Source organism: Melospiza georgiana, chromosome 20, assembly GCF_028018845.1.
Source record: "Melospiza georgiana isolate bMelGeo1 chromosome 20, bMelGeo1.pri, whole genome shotgun sequence".
Taxonomy (NCBI): Eukaryota; Metazoa; Chordata; class Aves; order Passeriformes; family Passerellidae; genus Melospiza; species Melospiza georgiana.
The window spans coordinates 11,241,790-11,259,294 of NC_080449.1; the positions used below are offsets into that span (position 1 = coordinate 11,241,790).

General features: G+C 53.0%; 1 protein-coding gene across 10 annotated transcripts in view; it reads left to right on the top strand.

The window, feature by feature from the left end:
- DAB2IP (DAB2 interacting protein) overlaps positions 1-17,505 on the top strand; it is a 154,874-nt gene that overhangs the window by 105,512 nt on the left and 31,857 nt on the right. For 7 of the 10 annotated variants that reach the window (XM_058037905.1, XM_058037903.1, XM_058037909.1 and 4 more), the window contains exons 4-5: positions 11,405-11,558; positions 16,726-16,824. In XM_058037905.1, coding sequence (XP_057893888.1) covers positions 11,405-11,558; positions 16,726-16,824 — 253 coding nt within the window. Of the gene's footprint in view, positions 1-4,696; positions 4,726-4,873; positions 4,952-5,252; positions 5,296-11,404; positions 11,559-16,725; positions 16,825-17,505 lie in introns of those variants that run through there. The other 3 variants (XM_058037912.1, XM_058037910.1, XM_058037911.1) reach the window with 3 other exon arrangements.

Sequence of the window (17,505 nt, forward strand, 5' to 3'; positions counted from 1 at the left end):
CTGTTCTTCACTCCTGAGTCTTCACCCTGACCTTGCCCTTATCTGAAATGCTCTGGGCTGTACACTGTGTTCATTAGTGCAGCTTGCAGGAGGGAGCAGCAGGTGTGGGCTGTGGATAAGGACTGCACGCACGCCTGGCTCTGTGCTTATCCACGTACCCCTGGCAGCTCCTGGCTGTAATTTAATTTAGGCCAGTGCCAGGATTTGGACTTTTTTAAGAGTTTTTCACAGTTTGTAAGTTTTAATAACAATTTTTACATCAGCTCTGGAAGTAGCAGCCCTTGGCATTGCATGGAGAATGCAGTAATGATACTTGCACTTAAAAAAATGAGCTGGAGAAGTGATGCAGTGCACCCCAGTTCTGCCAAGTTCAATCCCCGCTCGAGGAGTCTGGAATGGTCCAGGAGAGTCAGGATGGTCCAGGGAGGCCCCTGGGGCTGACCTGGGTTTGGTGCCGAGCTGTGCCTCACTCTGCTCTGGGGGAAACAAAGGGGCCATTCCCAGAAAAGGCCATGGAAGAAGAACCTCTCATGCCATCTGAAAAGAAGGCTCCTGTGAGAGTGATGTGCTTTATATCCATCCCTAGAAGACACTAAAACCTATCTGGCTAAAAGGCAGAGAGCAATTGGAAGAAATTAGCTTTATATCCTGGTGCCAGCTATGGATAAAAAACCACAAACAAACTTTAAAATGCTTTGAGCTTTTCTTCTTTTTTTCTTTAAGGGAAGTTAAGCAGCAGCAAAAGAATATTTCCCCAACTTTATTCTGATTATAAATTTTGCATTCTTTCGATATTGCTTTTTAAGAACAACATTTTGTTGAACATCATTCAGCCTCCAAAGTCAGCTCTTCCATATTAAACTGAAGCCATTATACAGGCCAGTGTGGTTAGACAGAAGGACAAATCACAGGAAAATGTAGTTTAGATGCTAAAACACCTATTTGTGTTTGTCAGGCTCAAAGTCATTCGCCACTGGTACCCCTCTGTAGTTTTGATTTGAAATTCAAAACTTGACTCCTGCAAATGCCTTGGCTCAAATTGTGGTTGAATGTTAAGTGGTGTCTCTGAAGCGAGACTAATCACACAGAATGATATTGGATGTTTGCAGGAATGGGACCTCACAAAAAGGTTTAGAAAAATCTGCTGCTAATAACAATGTTCTGTTTTAAATAAAACCTGCAGAAAAGATGAGTGGCATCTCAGTAAAGACAGGTTTCCTGTGGATTGGGATTACATTCCTAGAGGAAAGTCTAATGCTTATCCAGGAGAGCAGAAAAGTGAAGCTAATTATAAGCAGAAAGAGAAATTGGCCAGTCAGATGCACTGTCTGGGTGCTGAGAAAGGGGATGGAGGCAGAGGGAAATATTCTTTCAGTATAAACACTATTGAAACAGTGCCCCATTTTTCAGGGGTGCTTGAGTCAACTCTGCCCCATCACTGCAGCTGAGTTTGGGGTCAGTGCAGCAGGTGGAGAGGCAGCAATCAGTAACAGCTGTGCAAAGCCATGTATCATACTGTTAATTGTGCTGGAATATGGGATTGTTCCAACTTTAGAAAACAAGTGCATTTATGACATCAAAGGCTATTTAGGTGTAAATTTGGAGTAGATGTGGATAATCACAATCCCTTCCACTGCTGACTCCTTGAGGTTATTAGGAAATTGTTTGTTTCCCAGTGATAGACAGTGTGGCCATAAAGCACAAAGCACTGGCTTCACAGTCAATAAAAAGTGAGAGATAGCTGGGATTAATAGCTCTGAAAGGCAAACATGGCTGGAGTGTGGAAAGGCTGCTGGAGGCAAAGCTGTGACCATCCTCATCCTCCTCTGCCCAGCCAAGGAAACAGAGTCAGCCAGGCCTGGCTGGGACCAGAGGAGAAAACATGACCCAAGAGAAGGGGACTAACAATAATACAAATAATAACTGGTAATGGAAAACTTCCTCTAATAACCCATGGAAAAATACTTTTACTTGCCCTGACTGGGCACGGTGGCTTTCATTTCACAAATGCTATTTGTTGAGCAGTGAGCAGGGTGGGTGGTGCTGGGATCCTGTCAGGAACAGGAGTGTAAATGTGGAGAAGGGGTGGGGTGGAGGTCACACACAGAGCCTGGGGACAGTGCCAGCACTGTGGGGCAGTCACAGCTCTGGCTGTGCCATGCACCTCTGTGTCACCTGCTGCACAGCTGTCTGCAGGGAAACAACACCTCGTGCACACGAGGAGTGAGCTACGAGCTCGCTGGAAGGAAGCTGCAGAAACCCTGGCTTAGACAAAATGAGCTGAGATGTCGAAGTACAAGTTCTTCTTGGTGGCAGTAAATGCTCCCTGCAGCAGTATTTGAACACTGAGTCAGTGGAATGTGGCTCCCTCACTGCCTGCCACTCCCTGGGGACGGGGACAGAGCAGTCCCCAAGGCCCGGGTCTGCAGAGTTTCAGTTTCTTTCTGTATCTCCTGAGCCACACAAGTGTTCAGAGACCACAGAGAGGGAAAGGGCAAGGAATGGCCTATACAGGTCTGTGTCCCAACAGGTTTGTGTGTTTAAGACACCAGCCCAACCCCAGAGTGATCAGTGGGACAGGGGCACAGTGACACCGCCCACATCACTTTGGGAAAACACAGTTGGCATTTGCTGAGGTGAGTGTGGAGAATCAATGTGCAGCACACAGGCTACAAGGTCAAACGTTACCTCATCCCCTGATGCCTGGCTCACTTCCCAGTGCTGCACAGACCAACCATCTGGAATTTCAGGTTTGGGACAGGGGGAATTCAACTGGGCAGTTCCCAGCAGACAGAGCTCTCTGCTGGTCTTTGCTGTCAATGTGGAAGCTGTAGCAGAGCTGTACTGGGTCCTTATGTCAGCTGGAGCTGCCACAGTTCCCAGCAGAGCCAGTGCAGGCTTGGTGGGTTCAATACCTCCTTCCAGACTGTCCCAGTGCTGGGCTGCAGAGGGAACCTGAATTCTCCCTCTGCCTCGGTCTGCTCCGCTCTCCACCCAGCGCAGGTGCGAAGGCTCATTCCAAAGTTCAGGTTCTGCGTTCTCGTGCCTTGCCAGAAGATAAAAGGGTTGGTAAAAGTGTAACTTGACCTTAGCATTTCACAGCAGCCACAGAGATAAGCTGCTGAAGGAAATACAGACAGCAAAACACGGATGGCTCTGGGGAAGGGGACCCCACAAGGCAGGAGCTCCATGTGAGACCCCCGAGCAGGACTGGGGGCAGCCTGGCTGGCAGGGGGGCATGGCCCTGCATTGCTGACTGGCATCTCAGCCTGCTGGGCACTGTAGTTCTGCTCTGCCACACAGAGGACCCCCGTGCTGCTGCTGCAGGTTTGAGAAGGAGAAGATTGACTGAAGCTGCCTGTTATTATTTTTGGCTACTCCAGCAATGTATCAAAAACCTGAGGCTGGGTTGATGCTGGTGCCCTACTTTATAGAAGCCCTGAAAAGCAGATCAAGGACAGCGAGCTTGTCTCTCTGCATGGCATCTGCCAGCAAACGGTGAGAAAACTTCAAACTGCTGGTGGGGGGAATGGGGGAGGCAAAAATGAGGCAAAATGTGCTAAATCCAGAGCGCTGTTTGCAGACTTCAAGGGAAAGGGGGTCTGCATGTCCTCCACTAAGGAGGGAAGGTGGGACAGGCAGAGACTGGGGCGTTGTGCTGCCAGCGTGGCTGATGAGCTGGTGACACTGTCCCTGGCACACACTGGGGACCAGTTTGCTCTGGAAGAAGAAGGGACCCCACTGGCCTTAGGTGACCGCGCTCCTTGTTAGCCAAGCCCAGTAATAATCCTGTTTCGTGTTTTCTGGATCCTTTGGCAGTGAGAGGGTCATGGCCACCTCTCTGGCTGAGGAGGAGAGGCACGTAGGGGAGGCTGTGCAGAGAGTTAGTGTTGGAACTGGGCAGAGAACCTGCAAATTTTGACTGGTTTGTCAGTGCCGTGCACGGTGGCGCTGGCTGGAGGAATGGTCTGTCTGGGAATCCGGCTTGTGAGTCCCGGGAGGAGGCGAGACTTGTGCCTGCTGCCTCGGGCAGGACCTGCTCCTGTGACCTCCTACCCTGAGACCTGCTTCCTTCTCCTGTGCTCTGGAGGAACCTCGAGTATTCCTATCACCTGGGAATGTTTATCGCTGTTGGCGTTTGCCCCTCCAAAGCTGACGAGCGGTTGCAGCCCAGGTGTCGGCTTTCTCCGCTGATCCGGAGCTGCCTCGCATGAGCTGCAGGATTTGTGCTTCGCTGCAGACATGGACAGTAGCCTTTGAAAAGTGGAAGAGGAAGCAGCCATTAGTAAGAGGCAGGGGACAGTGCCATGTGGTGGTTTTTCATTTACTAGATAGTCCTACTTTGTACTTGATGAGTAATGGAGGCATTTGAATACGCCAGGATGACAGCAGCAGTCTGGCTCTGGGAACGTGTCGGCGTGGGCTGGCTGAGGATGGTGGCAGTCGGGACAGTGGGACCATGCCGCGCAGCCTTTCCGTCTCCTCTCCGCTGCCTCACATCTCCCTTGCCGCTCACCTGCTGCCCCGGGCCCCGCGTTCCGTGAGGCCGCCCGGGCCTGAGCCCCGCGGCCCCGGCCCCCGCCGGGGAGCCCGGCCCGGAGCGCCCCGGTGAACTCGGCGCCGATGCGGGCGCGCTCCGTGCGGGGTGCGGACCATGGCTCACGCAGGGGCCGCCGGCTGCTGCTGCAGGCGCTACTCCCTGCTGTGGATCGCGCTGCTGCAAAGGTCAGTGACTCGGCTCTCCCAAACGGGAAAGGAATGCGCTGCGCGGCCGAGGGCAGGGACAGGCGGGCGGGCGGCGCCGTCCCTCCCCTCCCGGTGCCGGCCCGGGGAAAGCGGCGGGGCGGGCGGCAGCCGCCGCTCGACTCGGGCTCCCGGGGAGCTGCGCCGTACCCCGGTTTATCGCAACAGAATGAGGGCGACGGGCGGGAGAGGCGGCATGAGGCGAGGGGTGAGCGGCTCGGGGACCGCGGGGCACGGGCGCTGCTGGGCGGCGGCGGGAGCCGAGCGGGTGCCCGGTGCTCCGGGCCGCGGCGGGGAGCGAAACGCGCCCGCTGCCCCCCACGGCGAGCCCGCGCTCCGGGGGCGGCGGGCCCGGGGCGCTCTGCCCAGCTACAGCGCAGCCAATGGGCCGCGGCGGGGCGGAGCGGCGGCGGCGGGGCCGGCCCGGGGCGGGGGCCGGGGGCGGTGGGGCCGGGGGTCCCCGCCCGCGGTGGCGGCGGCGGGAGCGCGGCATGGCCCAGCCCGAGCGGGGCGGCGGCGCGGCGGCGGCGCGGCGGGGCCCGGGCCCTGCGGGTGAGTGCGGGGCTGGCGGCCGTGCCCGGGCTGCGCGGGCAGCGCCAACTCCGCGCCCGGCCCCGCGCCCCGACCGGCGGCTCCCGCACCGCGCCCCGAGCGCAGCGGCCGCGGCGGGGCCGGGCGGGCCGGGGCCGGGGCGGGCCGGGGGCGGCGGGCGCGCAGCGGGGCCGGGGCGCGGAGGCCGCCGCGTTGGAGCTGCCAGCGCTGACAGCCGCTCCCGGCCCGGCCCGGGGATGTGCGGCCGCGCTCCGTCCCTCGTTCCGGCCGTTCGCGGTTTGTTTCCATCCTGGGCGGCGTTTCATCATCCGCGCCCGGGCTCGGCAGCCGCGCTCTGGAGATGGGCCTTGCGGCTCCATTTCCGTCTGCTTGGTCCAGGAGGACACATCCTGCCTCGCCTTTGCCGCCTTGTCCAGATTCCGCCTCCAGACTGATGTTACGCAAAATTTAGGTGATAAAAATCAAACCCCTCGTCCCCGCCCTGCTCCCGCCGTGGAAGGTGGTGGTTGTGGGGTGCAGCTGGGAGCACCCCGGCGTTCTGCCGTGGGTGCTGCAGGGAGCAGGGGCTCCGGCTCGGTCCCTGGTCCCGGTTTTGCTTCTGCTGCCATGGACGTGCCCCAGGTGTTTGTTGGGGCCCTGCGGTCCCTGCTGGCTCCGGAGGCTGTGGGAATGACTTGTGCCAGGGTTGTGCTGTGACTCGGGCTCCAGATTGGAGTGGTGGATCTGTCACTGATGTTTGCGTATGATGTCCCCAGATCTGGCACTGCTTAGGCTGATGTGATAAAAGTGTTTTTTAATATAAGTGTTGATTTCTGTTGCAAGTGTCATGTTGATGTCATTCTGCTTATGGGAAAGAGGCTCCTTGGAAATATTTTTGATTATTGAAATTCAGGTCACCTTTTGCATCCTGCTCCCGATGCCCTTTTTCCCCTGAAGCCCTCTCGTTTTGCACGTCACAAATGCCATCAGTGTCCTGTGCTGGGCTTGCAGGCTGCCCTGACAAACTTTGCAGTGGCACGTTGTTAAACAAATATCCATGCTCAGGTGAATGTCACAGGTTAAAATCATCCTTCAGGTTTGCTCTGGCAAGAACAACGTTTGGAATCTGGTATGAGCTGACAGACTCCTTCTGAATGTAATTAATCCTGCTGCCAGTTGAAACTGAGAACAGTCTGAAAACAAGGGCAGGCATTAATAAGTTTAATTACATGTCCTTTGTGTTGCTCAGGGAAGGTGTTGCATTAGTGAGGGCAACCTGTAACGCCAGGTTCCCATCCTGAGTATGCTGAGCAGAGTTTCCCAGGCAGGGATCAGCAGCTGGGGTTCTGGGAACGGCAGGAGAAAGTTCAGGGCAGCAGAACATGGAGAAGGGTGTGCTGCTGCATGCTGAGACTCCATCCCCACGTCCTCTTCTGCCGGAAAAAAAAACATTCTTCATCTTCTGGAAGCCTGCGAGTTCTCTTGTGTGCTGTTGGTGGTGGTTATTCCCATAACATCGCTTTCATGTTTGTTTGTTACATTGAAGCAGGATGAGGCTCGGGGGAGGAAGGGATGGGAACTCGCTCGCAGCAGCGCTGGGAGGTCAGTGGGAAGCTGGCCCGGCGGGGGGGTCACAAGCGCTGCTGGGCCCTGGGGAGGGCAGGGCTGCTGTGCAGGAGAGGGGGACCCGAACCAGAGCCGTGTGGGCCCTGCAGGGCACAGTGCCACAGTGAGCCTCAGGAGGGGCAGTGGCGCAGGGCAGGGCAGGGCGGGTGATTTACCCCCATCTGTGACTGCTAAAATCCTTCTCCCATCTGATGTTGCAAATCCATCTACTGGAGTTGTGCACTTTTTTCTCCGTCATAACAAACCCCTAATCCCCGGGCTGGAGACAGATTTAGATGCTGTCTGTGCTGGGTGTGGATCTGCCGGGCTGTTCTGCTGTGCTTGGGCAGGGGGACACCTGCAGTGGGTGAGTGCAGGGGAGGGGACCAGGGCTGCCCTAGAGAACCTGCACCCAGCTGGGCACACAAAAGAACTGTCAGCTCAAAAAGCTGCGCTCAGGGAATCTTTGCTGGCCAGGAGAAGTGCCACAGAGTCAAATGTAATTTGGGAGATCAAATCCTTCTGACACTGGGGAAGCATGCACTGCCAGCTCTGCAGCTGGTGCCAGTGGGGCTTCTTCAGCTGAGGGCCTGGATTTCCTTCACAATTCCCCAATCTGCTCATGTTCTCAGAGCACAACAGTAGGAGATTTAAGAAAGGTTCTTCATTTCCCCCCCACTTTGTTTCAGTGTTAAGTTTTGTGTCTGCTCCATCCCTGTGCAGCCACCCACCAGGTTCTCTGTTTGTTTCTGTCTCTCAGAAATAATCAGGAACATTTTCATCATAAAACCACAGGAGCAGCGGCCAGGTGGTTTCAGGCAGGTGAGGCTCTGAAATGAGGACTGACAGAGTCGCCTCTTTGCAGCACAGTTTGCTGCCTCCATTGCTCAAAACCCAGCCCTGGAGTTGGGTGAGGAGAGGATGGATTGCCTCTCCATCCTTGTTTTTGCAAGACTTCCCTGCAGTCCCCATGGTCCTGGTTGGATTTGGTGACACTCAGGTGGCTGTGGAGGGCACAGGCAGAGGGGATACATCCCTTCACACGGTAATGTTTTATGACTTTTATTATTTAGCACAACAATCCTCTCTGATTGCTCTCGGGTAGCAGAGCTCTTTCTTTAATAACCAGAGACTGGTGCTGCTCTGCAGGACTCGCCAGGTCAGTGCCGGTAGCAGTAATGTTATTTCTCTTTAGAACTAATGTGGTCTTTTATGAGATTTTTTCCTCCCCCCTTCATTTCAACTGAACTTTAGGCAAGTAAAAAGGGATTTTAAAAAGGCCCTTGGCAAAAAGAACTGAATGTGCTGTTTGGAAAGAGGGTTCCTGTTGTGAGATGGCTCTGGGCAGTTGGCCCTTCCCAGCTATTAAAACAAAGGTGTAGGATTGGAATTGGATCAGCTGACGTAAACCAGGACAGGACCTGGAGTACACAGTGAGTTACTGGAGCAGGAGATGGGACAGCCCCACAGGCAGCATCTGCACAGGCATGGCAGGGGGATGGATGTGAGCAAGGTCCCTCTGGCACCCTGCAGGTGTGTGCTCACTGTCAGCAGATGGTGCCCAGGTGTGTTTGCCTGTCTGGGGGGCTGATGGCCAGCACAGGTCTGCAGGGGCTCAGGTGTCCCTGGTGCTGTGGGTGCTGCTCTCAGGCGCAGCAGCTTGTGGCCTTTCTGTTACTGCTGCTACAAGGGGAACTCTGTGGGAGCAGCCATGGGGACTGGCAAATGTTTTCCTGTAAATGGGCTCGTGCCACAATGCCATGTCCCCGAGGGACACGAGTGCTCTCTGCCCTGGAACAGGGATTAAAGTGAAAGGACTGTGTGCCCTTTGAAGGCAGGGCTGGGACAGAGATGGGACAGAGCCTGGGAGGGGGCTCTGCTCATCCTGCCCTGCCAGGACTGCTCTGGCAGAGACATCCTCATCCCTGCTGCTGCCATTTCCAGCAGCTCTAATTAATGACATCTCCCCACTTAGCCCTTGGTACACAGACAGATGCTGGGTTTTAGGGCTGGTTTGAGACCTGCAGCACTCCCCTGCACGGAGCAGCATCTGCTGAGAAACGTGTCTGCTGCTGACCTGGGCTGGATCCCAGCGGCCAGGAGGGACAGACAGACCCGTGGGAGCAGGTCCTGCTGAGCCAAGGGCCTGACAAATAACTCCCTGAAAATGTCCCCTTCATTTTAGGATTCCCAGAGGCATTTGGCAGAGTGTGGAGGGATATAAACACACATTTGCTGAATCTGGTGGGAGCGTAGTGTGTCCTGAGAAACTCCCCCTTGGTAATCCTTCAGATAACACATCTGCACTCCCACCCGGGGCCATCCAGCTGCAGTCATTTTAAATGAAAAGTAGACTTGTTTTGTTTTCATTTTTTATAAAAATTCTTAGGCCAGCATGAGGCGATGCAACTCAGTGATGTACTGAGTTGTGGTTTATTTTATCAGTATTTATATTTGTGTACACAAGAATGCAAGTCTCAACTTGGTTATTTACCTTTTCTAATTTCATCTGTAAAATATGGAAATAAGATTTACCAGAAATGCCTTGATTCTGGGCTTATCTGGGCTGGGTGAGAAGTCTGTACTGTCAATTCTTGAGCTCCTAGATATTAGTTCTGCACTCAGCATCCAGAGGTAACTTGATCTGTCTGCCTGTATTAGAGTTCATTTACAGTATCATTCAGAGGAAAAGGATGGGGACCCTTTTCTCTGAAGATAGTGTAAAATTGCCCCAAAGTACTGGGAAATGACTGTGCTGGGTTCCTAAAGATCAATTTACTCACCACAGAGATGTGGGGTGAGTGGGCAGCTGAGAGAATGGCTGATGGCATGGGGAGCCTTGGGGCTGATGCAGCCCAGGACTGTGCCAGCCCCAGCTGGGCTGTCAGCACTGGGGGCTGCAGGTTGTCCCCTCAGAGAGCCTGTGCTGGTGGCTGCTGTGCAGATGTTTTACTGGTGTCCCCACAGCTGCTCCTGGCTGTGGTGGGTGCAGGGAGCACCCTGGGTGTCCCCAGGCTGGGTGTCCCTGGGGAGGAGGTGGCCCTGGCACTCAGAGCTGTCCATGGAGCAGCTCAGGCAGGGAACAGCCACAGGCAGTTCTGTTATCACCTGGGGCTTGTGCATGGCCTGAATCTTAATGGCACATCTAGAGAAGCACCTGTTTATCTGCTGCTGCTGCTGCCTTCATCTGAGAATCTCCTTGGGCTGTTTCTGCATCCAGCCTGGGGTGTGATTCACTGCAAGCAATGAATTTTGCATGCACTGTTGACATTTCTCTCTGTTTTGGTCAGCTTCATTCTGGAGAACAACAGAACCCAACACACACACCAGAGCAGGCTGGGAGCATACTGGGAGCATTATTGTTTGACTCTTGAAGGACCATGCTGAGAATATCACAAACTCCCCTTATTGCTGTCCTTCCGTGCCTTTGGAGGAGGCGTCACAGCCCCTTTGTGGCAGGGACATTTGGTCTCTTTGGGAGCCCCCAAGTGCTTGCCAGAGGTTTTAAAGGTCAAGTTACCAGGATCAGAGGTCTGGCATAGGAACATCTGAGGTGGTGCAGGCTATAGAGAAGGCTCCCTTTGCACTCAAGTTATTTTTCCCCTTGCCACTTCATGGGTTTGCTGTGTTTTCCCTGGGAGTACTTAACTATCTTTCTTTTTTTTTTTTTTTTTTTTTTCCCTTCCCCTTGAGCGCTCTGGTTTTGCTTTAAGAGTTACAGCACCATTGATTGTATTGGCTGTCTCAAAAATGGTGCTCTGCTCACTGTCTGTGGGCTCCCTGCTGCTAAATGCTGCCAGTGGGACTCCAGAGCATTTAGATCAATCAATAGGGCTATCACAGCCTTATTTTCCACACTGTCCCCATCCCAGGGGTGTGTGTGACAATCAGAGAGAGCTCACGAGCCCAAGGGCTGTTGGTGACAGAGTGCACATCCAGATGTGGCTGTTGTGGTGAGGTTCTGGCACCACCAGAGCTCAGCACCTGAGCTGGAGACCTGATGGTGCTGCTGAGAGAGCAGCAGGTGCTGCAGCCAGCTGGCCTCCAATGCACCCACACTGCTTCACCCCACCTGGGAAGGCTCGTTTAGGAGCACCCCACACCTGGGAAACCTCATTTAGGAGCACCCCACACCTGGGAAACCTCATTTAGGAGCACCCCACACCTGGGAAGGCTCGTTTAGGAACATCCCACACCTGGGAAGTCTCCCTCAGCAGGTGTGGTGGCTGTTTAGAGTTTGATTCAGTTGTTCAGAGACCCCCACAGTGTGCAAACCTCTAAAGAATTGACTCCTGACTGCATTTGAGTTGGGAAAAATTGTTTTACTGCTCATACTGCCTGTTACAGAACCTTTAGAGTAGAAATTACAAATGGGACAGTGTAGCAGGCCTTGTTCTTCAGGGCCCTCGGTAATTTCATGGCAGAAATTCCAGTTCCCAGGAATATTGTGCAGTTGTTGTAGCAGATGTTGCTGGCAGGTTTCTCTGGGAAGGGAGCATCCTCTGACCCTGTTGTGTTCCTGCAGATCCCATCTAATGCCGAGGCTGAAGGAGTCGCGCTCGCACGAGTCCCTGCTCAGTCCCAGTAGTGCTGTTGAGGCTCTGGATCTCAGCATGGAGGAGGAGGTGGTCATCAAGCCAGTCCACAGCAGCATCCTGGGACAAGACTACTGCTTTGAGGTAAGGAGCTGTGCTGGGGCTGTTGTGGGGAGCCAGGTGTGGGCTGGCATCTGGGGCCTGGCTCTTCCCAAACATTGCTGCTCACAATTGCTGCACAGAGACCATTTCATAGGCAGAAAATTGCTCCCATCTTTCCAAGGAGGATCATATCCACACAATCAGAGCAATGAGCTCCTTGTAAAGCAGAGCTGCTGGCACAGGTGCTGCACTGCTTAGGGCTGTGTATCAGCAGAGCATGAATTTGTTTATGCCCCTGCAGTTTATGTTCATAGAGATATTGGGAAGTGCTAATCCCCACTCAGTGTTCCCAGAGACAGTGCATGTGGTCACAGAGCCAGCCTGCTGCTGTCAGTGGGAGTGTGGAGGACTTTGTCTAGAAAACTGAAGCTTCCCTTGTTTGGGTAAATAGAAAAATCTGTGAGCATTTCAGATTCCTTTGACATCTGTTATGGCATGTGGTAAGGTCTGTGCTAGCAGGAGGGAGAGGACACGTACAGCCCAGGCTGTAGCTGGGTAATTCAGTACAGGATATCTTGGGAATCATTTGTCCTGAAATGTGGATGGCAAAGTGTTATTGCTTATGGCAGTGGCTGGGTACAGAACTGGGAAATGGTTTTCTTACAGTAATAAGGCAGTGGATATTTGTGTTTCTGTGAAGAGCAGGTAACACCTGTTTGTGCTTGGATACAGATAAATGGAGTAGCTGTGTTTGGATTGTGCTGTGGGGGTGATGGGGCTGCAGGCTGTCCTTGGATGGGCAGTGCTGGATGAGAACACATGCCAGTGTTCAGAGGAATCAGACTGGAAAGATAAAGACATTTTTCTTTACCGAAATCAGCACATTTTGAAATGGGTGAGTTAAAAGATCTATTTCTTAAAATATAACATGAAAACAGTCTTACAGAAAATAGCCTCAAACAAAGTCTGTAGTTGGCTGAAGTATAAATTTTGCATTGCTGTTCATTCTTTGTGGAATTGAGCAAGTGCAATGGGTCAGGAGGGGAACAGTTTTGTAAATTATGTGTCCTCTATTACATTCCACTCAAGAAAGATAAAATGAAGCTGGATGGAAAATAGATGTGACATCCATAATATAAGAATTGTTTACCAATTCTGTTCAGCCCACAAGAGGAGAGGAAGGGATATGAACAGAACTTGCAGAAAGTTGAGTGAGAGGGAAGTTATACAAGCCAAGCACTTGGAAGGAGGAAGAAAATTTTGGGGTTAAGTGAGTTGGATAAAGAGAAGTCACACTGTAAAGAAAGAACGTGTTAATTGCTGTTCTGCAAAGCCTGCAGAGGAGAGGAAGAATGCCAGGAAACAACAGGGACATTGATTTGTCACTGGTGGCTGCTCACCAACAAGCTCCAGCAGGAGGGACCGAGGTGAGAGCTAAATGCACTTTGTGTCAATGCCCTGCTCTCGTGGCTCCTGGGGGCCTCTGGAAGCTGGGAGTGAGGTCAGCACTGGAATGGGTTTGCAGTCTGTGACTGCAGCCCACAGCACTGGGGTACCACTGGGGGACACCAAGGAGCTCAGGGGGTGTCCTGGAAAAGCAGCCCTGGCCAAGAAATGCCAGGTGGGAAGGCCCTGCCAGGATCACAGGGATGAGGGGGCTCTGAGGTGTTCTCTGTGCAGTGGATGGGGAAGGTGCTGCCCTTGGTGGTGTCTCATCCCTGCCCTGTGAGGCTGTTGTGGAGCTGCTCCCTCAGGAGCTGTGCTGGGAGCAGGCAGGGCTGTTCTCCTGCTGGGCACTGCCAGCCTTGCTCCATCCTTCATCCTTCACCTTCTGGTGGCCGGGCAGGGACCGTGCCCGGAGCTATTCCCATCCCCAGCTGGCCTGGGGCCACCAGAGCTCCCTGACACAGGGAACGGGCCAGGAGGGGCTGACAGGGGCCAGGAGGGGCTGACAGGGGCCAGGAGGGGCTGACAGGGGCCAGGAGGGGCTGGCAGGGGCCAGGAGGGGCTGGCAGGGGCCAGGAGGGGCTGACAGGGGCCAGGAGGGGCTGACATGGCTGCAGATGGAGCAGAGCAGCTTGGAGAGGAACTGGCAGCACACCCAGACGGAGACAAAAGCGAGAGGTGCCAGAGCCATCTGCAGTGGAAAACAACCAAGTGGCTCCTTGGGAGGCAGCTGGTGGATGAAGGTGCAGGGAATTGTTCCTCCCTCTGTCCCCACCACGCTGCATTCAGACGTGCTCGGCCCTGCTCCCCTCAGCTCTGCCAGGGAGCACAGTCAGCACCAGGGCAGGGCTTTTCCACAGGCTGCATTTGGCTTTTTCTGCGTACTTAGTTTTGTGAAACTTGCTTTTTTCTCACTTGCTGAGTACTTGGCAGTCGGTATTTACTTGTTTCCTTCATTGATTTTTTTTTTTAAATTACTCAGCATCATCTTCTTTCTCCTTGCAAGACTCCTCAGTCAGCAAATCATCCCGTGCCACTGCACGTGCTGCGTGTGCTAAATATACAGTGGGCATCTCAGGCAGGAGCAGGGGCTCAGAGCCTGTTCCTGGCCCTGGGTTTTGGGGCTCCTGGGCCAGGCAGGGCCATGAGGGCTGAGGGGCTCTCTTAGGTCTTGGCAGACCAAAGCCTTGTCCCCTTGCTCGGTCATTCCTGAGCTGTCCCAGGACACAGCTGAGGGAAAGACAAACTGTGCTTGCTCCAATGCAGCTGAGCCTGTTGCCTCATCCTGGCCTTGCCTCAGCAAGGGAGAATTTAGTGGAGCTAAATTTAGCAGCAGCAGATTTGATCCAGCTGTGCAAACGTTGGCCATTGCTCGCGTGGCCTTGGGATGCCTGGAGCAGCTGCAGGGCCAGGGGTGCAGCTGAGCCCTGAGAGAGCCTTGGAAAACCCCCTGGACAGGAGTGAGGCACCCCCAGTGCTCAGTCAGCATCCCCTGGCACTCCATGCATGGCCCCTCAAGTGAAGCCACCCTGTACCTCAGCACTGTCTTAAAAAGACAAGATTTTATCTGGACAGATTGTCCATCCAAGGACTGGGGATAATGAATAGGAGAAGTAGCATTTCAGGAATTAATGAGTTTTATTAATTGAGTTTGTCCTGTACATTAACAGCATTCCAGCATATCCAAAATCTTGATGAGACCAGAATACTCTCTTTATAAAGTTAATTAATATCTCATAAAGATCATTAATGCCGTATGATATTTAAGTCAGAACTCAAAGCTGGGATCTGATTACAAATCTGAGGGAAATTACATTTTTGGTCACACATGGTAGATGTGATCTTCAGCTCCCATCAGACCAAGACACACTTCATATCTGACACATGATTTTCCCCTTCTCTCACTTCAGTATGACAGTTACAGCTTTTTTAGGTTTTGAAAGATTAACTTATAAGTGGTTTAAAATAGAATAAGGAATTTGGCCATGATAATGCATGTGTTTACCTAATGCATGTGGCAATAAAATGCAGTGACAGTCCTGTGTGCCAGCAGAGCTCTGTTGGGAAGGCTCAGGGATGGAGGTTAAAGGAGCATCAGCAGCAGTGGAGAGGAGATGAGGCAGCAGGTTTGTCATGGGAGATTCTGAAGGAGCTGGAAATGCTCTGGAGGGTAAAAGGAGGCTGCAAAGATGACCCTGCTGGGCCTGCTGGTATGGAGTCTGTTCTTGGAACTCCAGGAGAGCTTGTGCTCAGCTGAATGTATTTTACAGGCAGAATATTAAAGTGTGCAAGGAACTGGGAGAATGTCTGTCTGAAGGAAAAAGCCTCTGGAATATCAAGGGTTGAAGATTCTTTGTGTTTTTGTGTAAAGACAGAACAGCCTCTCCTCATTCTGCCCTGGTCTGTGTTCAAAGGAAGGGATGTGCTCAACTTATCACTGAGGTTTGCTAATGACAAATCTTAGCAAGTGCCAGCTCTGCTGTAAGAACAGGGTGGGCTTCTGGGAGATACATGAAATTAAAGGAGATTGTGTCTCCCAGAAGCTGATAACCCAGTGCACAGTGTGTAAACACAAACACTGGGAGATGATAAAGCACTCACAAATAACTCTGCAGGTTGAGGCTGGCGGAAATGAAGCTCAGAGGGGAGTTATTTAGAGCAGCAGCCAGGTCCATTCAGCCTCCCAGCAGAGCTGTACATGGTGAATATTGCTGGGCAAAGGAAATGCAGAGGGCAGAGAGCTGGAGCCACGTTCCTGGTGTCAGGACCAGCCTGAGTGGAGGAGGTGGCAGCTTGGGGAATATCTGTGTGTGAGGAGCAGCTGCAGGGAGCTGTTGGCTTTGGTGCCAGGGAAGTTTGACATGGGGGCACAGGAAGGAAGTGTGGTGCCTTGTCATTCTGGCCTGCCAGACAGTGGTGCTTCCATGGGCTCAGCAGGATTGAGTTTCCTTGGGACAGCAGGAGTGTGATGAGGAATAAGGGGCACTTGCACCACTGGAAGTGTCACTGCTGTGAGTGTGTTTCTTGAACCCTGGCTATGAACTCCCAATGGCCAGAGAAAGTCACAAAAATACTGCAGAAAATCCCTTGACCTGGAAGCATGAGAGGTGAGAGGAGGGCTCAGCAGCACTTCCAGCCATGTCAGGTTGGGAAGCCCCCCCTGGTTCTCCCCAGCTGGGGTGGGTGCTGTGAGCTCTGAGTGCCCCAGCTGGGCCATGAGCTGGCACAGGCTGTGCCATGGCCAGGAGGGGCTCTACAGACCTGTCCCCATGATCTTCCCAGCAAGGGCTCCAGGAGCCACAGGACACCAAGGGGGAAGGTGGGAAAGCTGGCTTTTTGAGCCAGTGTTCTGCTGGGAACAAGGAATGGGTTGTTACTGTCACAGGCTTTGGGCTGAGCCTGGAGGAATGCCAAGTAACCACTCAGAGTTCCAATTTATCTTTAGTTCATCTGAGGATTTGCACTCCCTCAGTTGTGGAACTTGGTGGTTTAAAGCATCACATGCATGGGGCCCATTATCTAGTGTTTTCTGGTGTGGAAGAGGAGAAGTAATTGGAGTTTGCTTCTATGATTATTTCTGTTACATACAGAGTTGTCCTGTTTTCCCACCAGCCTTAGGGGCTGTTGCTTCATGCTTGGGTAAAGCTGTTCACTTAAAAAAAAAAAAATAAAATCCAGTAGGATCTTCCCTAAGCCCCGCTCTGTCCCCAGCCACACGCTGCAGTGTGCTGGTCAAGACATAATCCTGTTCCTTTCCCTGTAGGTGACGACTTCATCAGGCAGCAAATGCTTCTCGTGCCGTTCGGCGGCGGAGCGAGATAAATGGATGGAGAACCTGCGGCGTGCCGTGCACCCCAACAAGGTAGGGCTGGCAGGAGCTGCCTCTGCTCTGCTTCAGCTCCCAGTTACTGCATTCCATAGCCCAGTGCATGGGAGCAGCAGGGGATTATTGTCATTGGAGTGAGTAACTGGAGCTCGGGGTCAGCCTTTTTCCATATTGCTTTCTTCCACAATTATATTTACAGAAAAGCGCCAATTATTCCTTCCCCTCTCTTCTCAGCACATGCTGCCTCAGCTCTTGCTAAGAATTGATCAGATCAGATGAATCTTCAGTGCTGCTGTTACTGATGGTCCTTGCCACTTCCATAGGGCTGTCACCTCCCAGCAGCCTTGGGACAGATGTCAGGGAGCTGCCAGCAAAGTCACCAGGCTGAACAGTGAGGAGTTCACGTGTCAGCTCCTGACACAGCTCCTGCCTCAGTGCTGGGGAGCTCAGGTGTCCATTTGCAGAGGAGGCAGTGGAGTGCAGCTTTCCCTTCTGCAGCCAGTCAAGGTGCAAAGTCTTCTCCTGGGATTTACAGGAACAAATCCTTCTCTTCACTCAAGCACAGGGACACCCAGTATGCATTTTTATGGCCCACTAGGACTAAGTACATCCTAAAATAAAATGTATAGCTGCTTCTTCCCTGCTGTGCTGGAGTTGGCTGCAAAGATTGGTCAGGATTAATGCAGGATTCCACAGCTGATGAGCTCAACCAAGTCT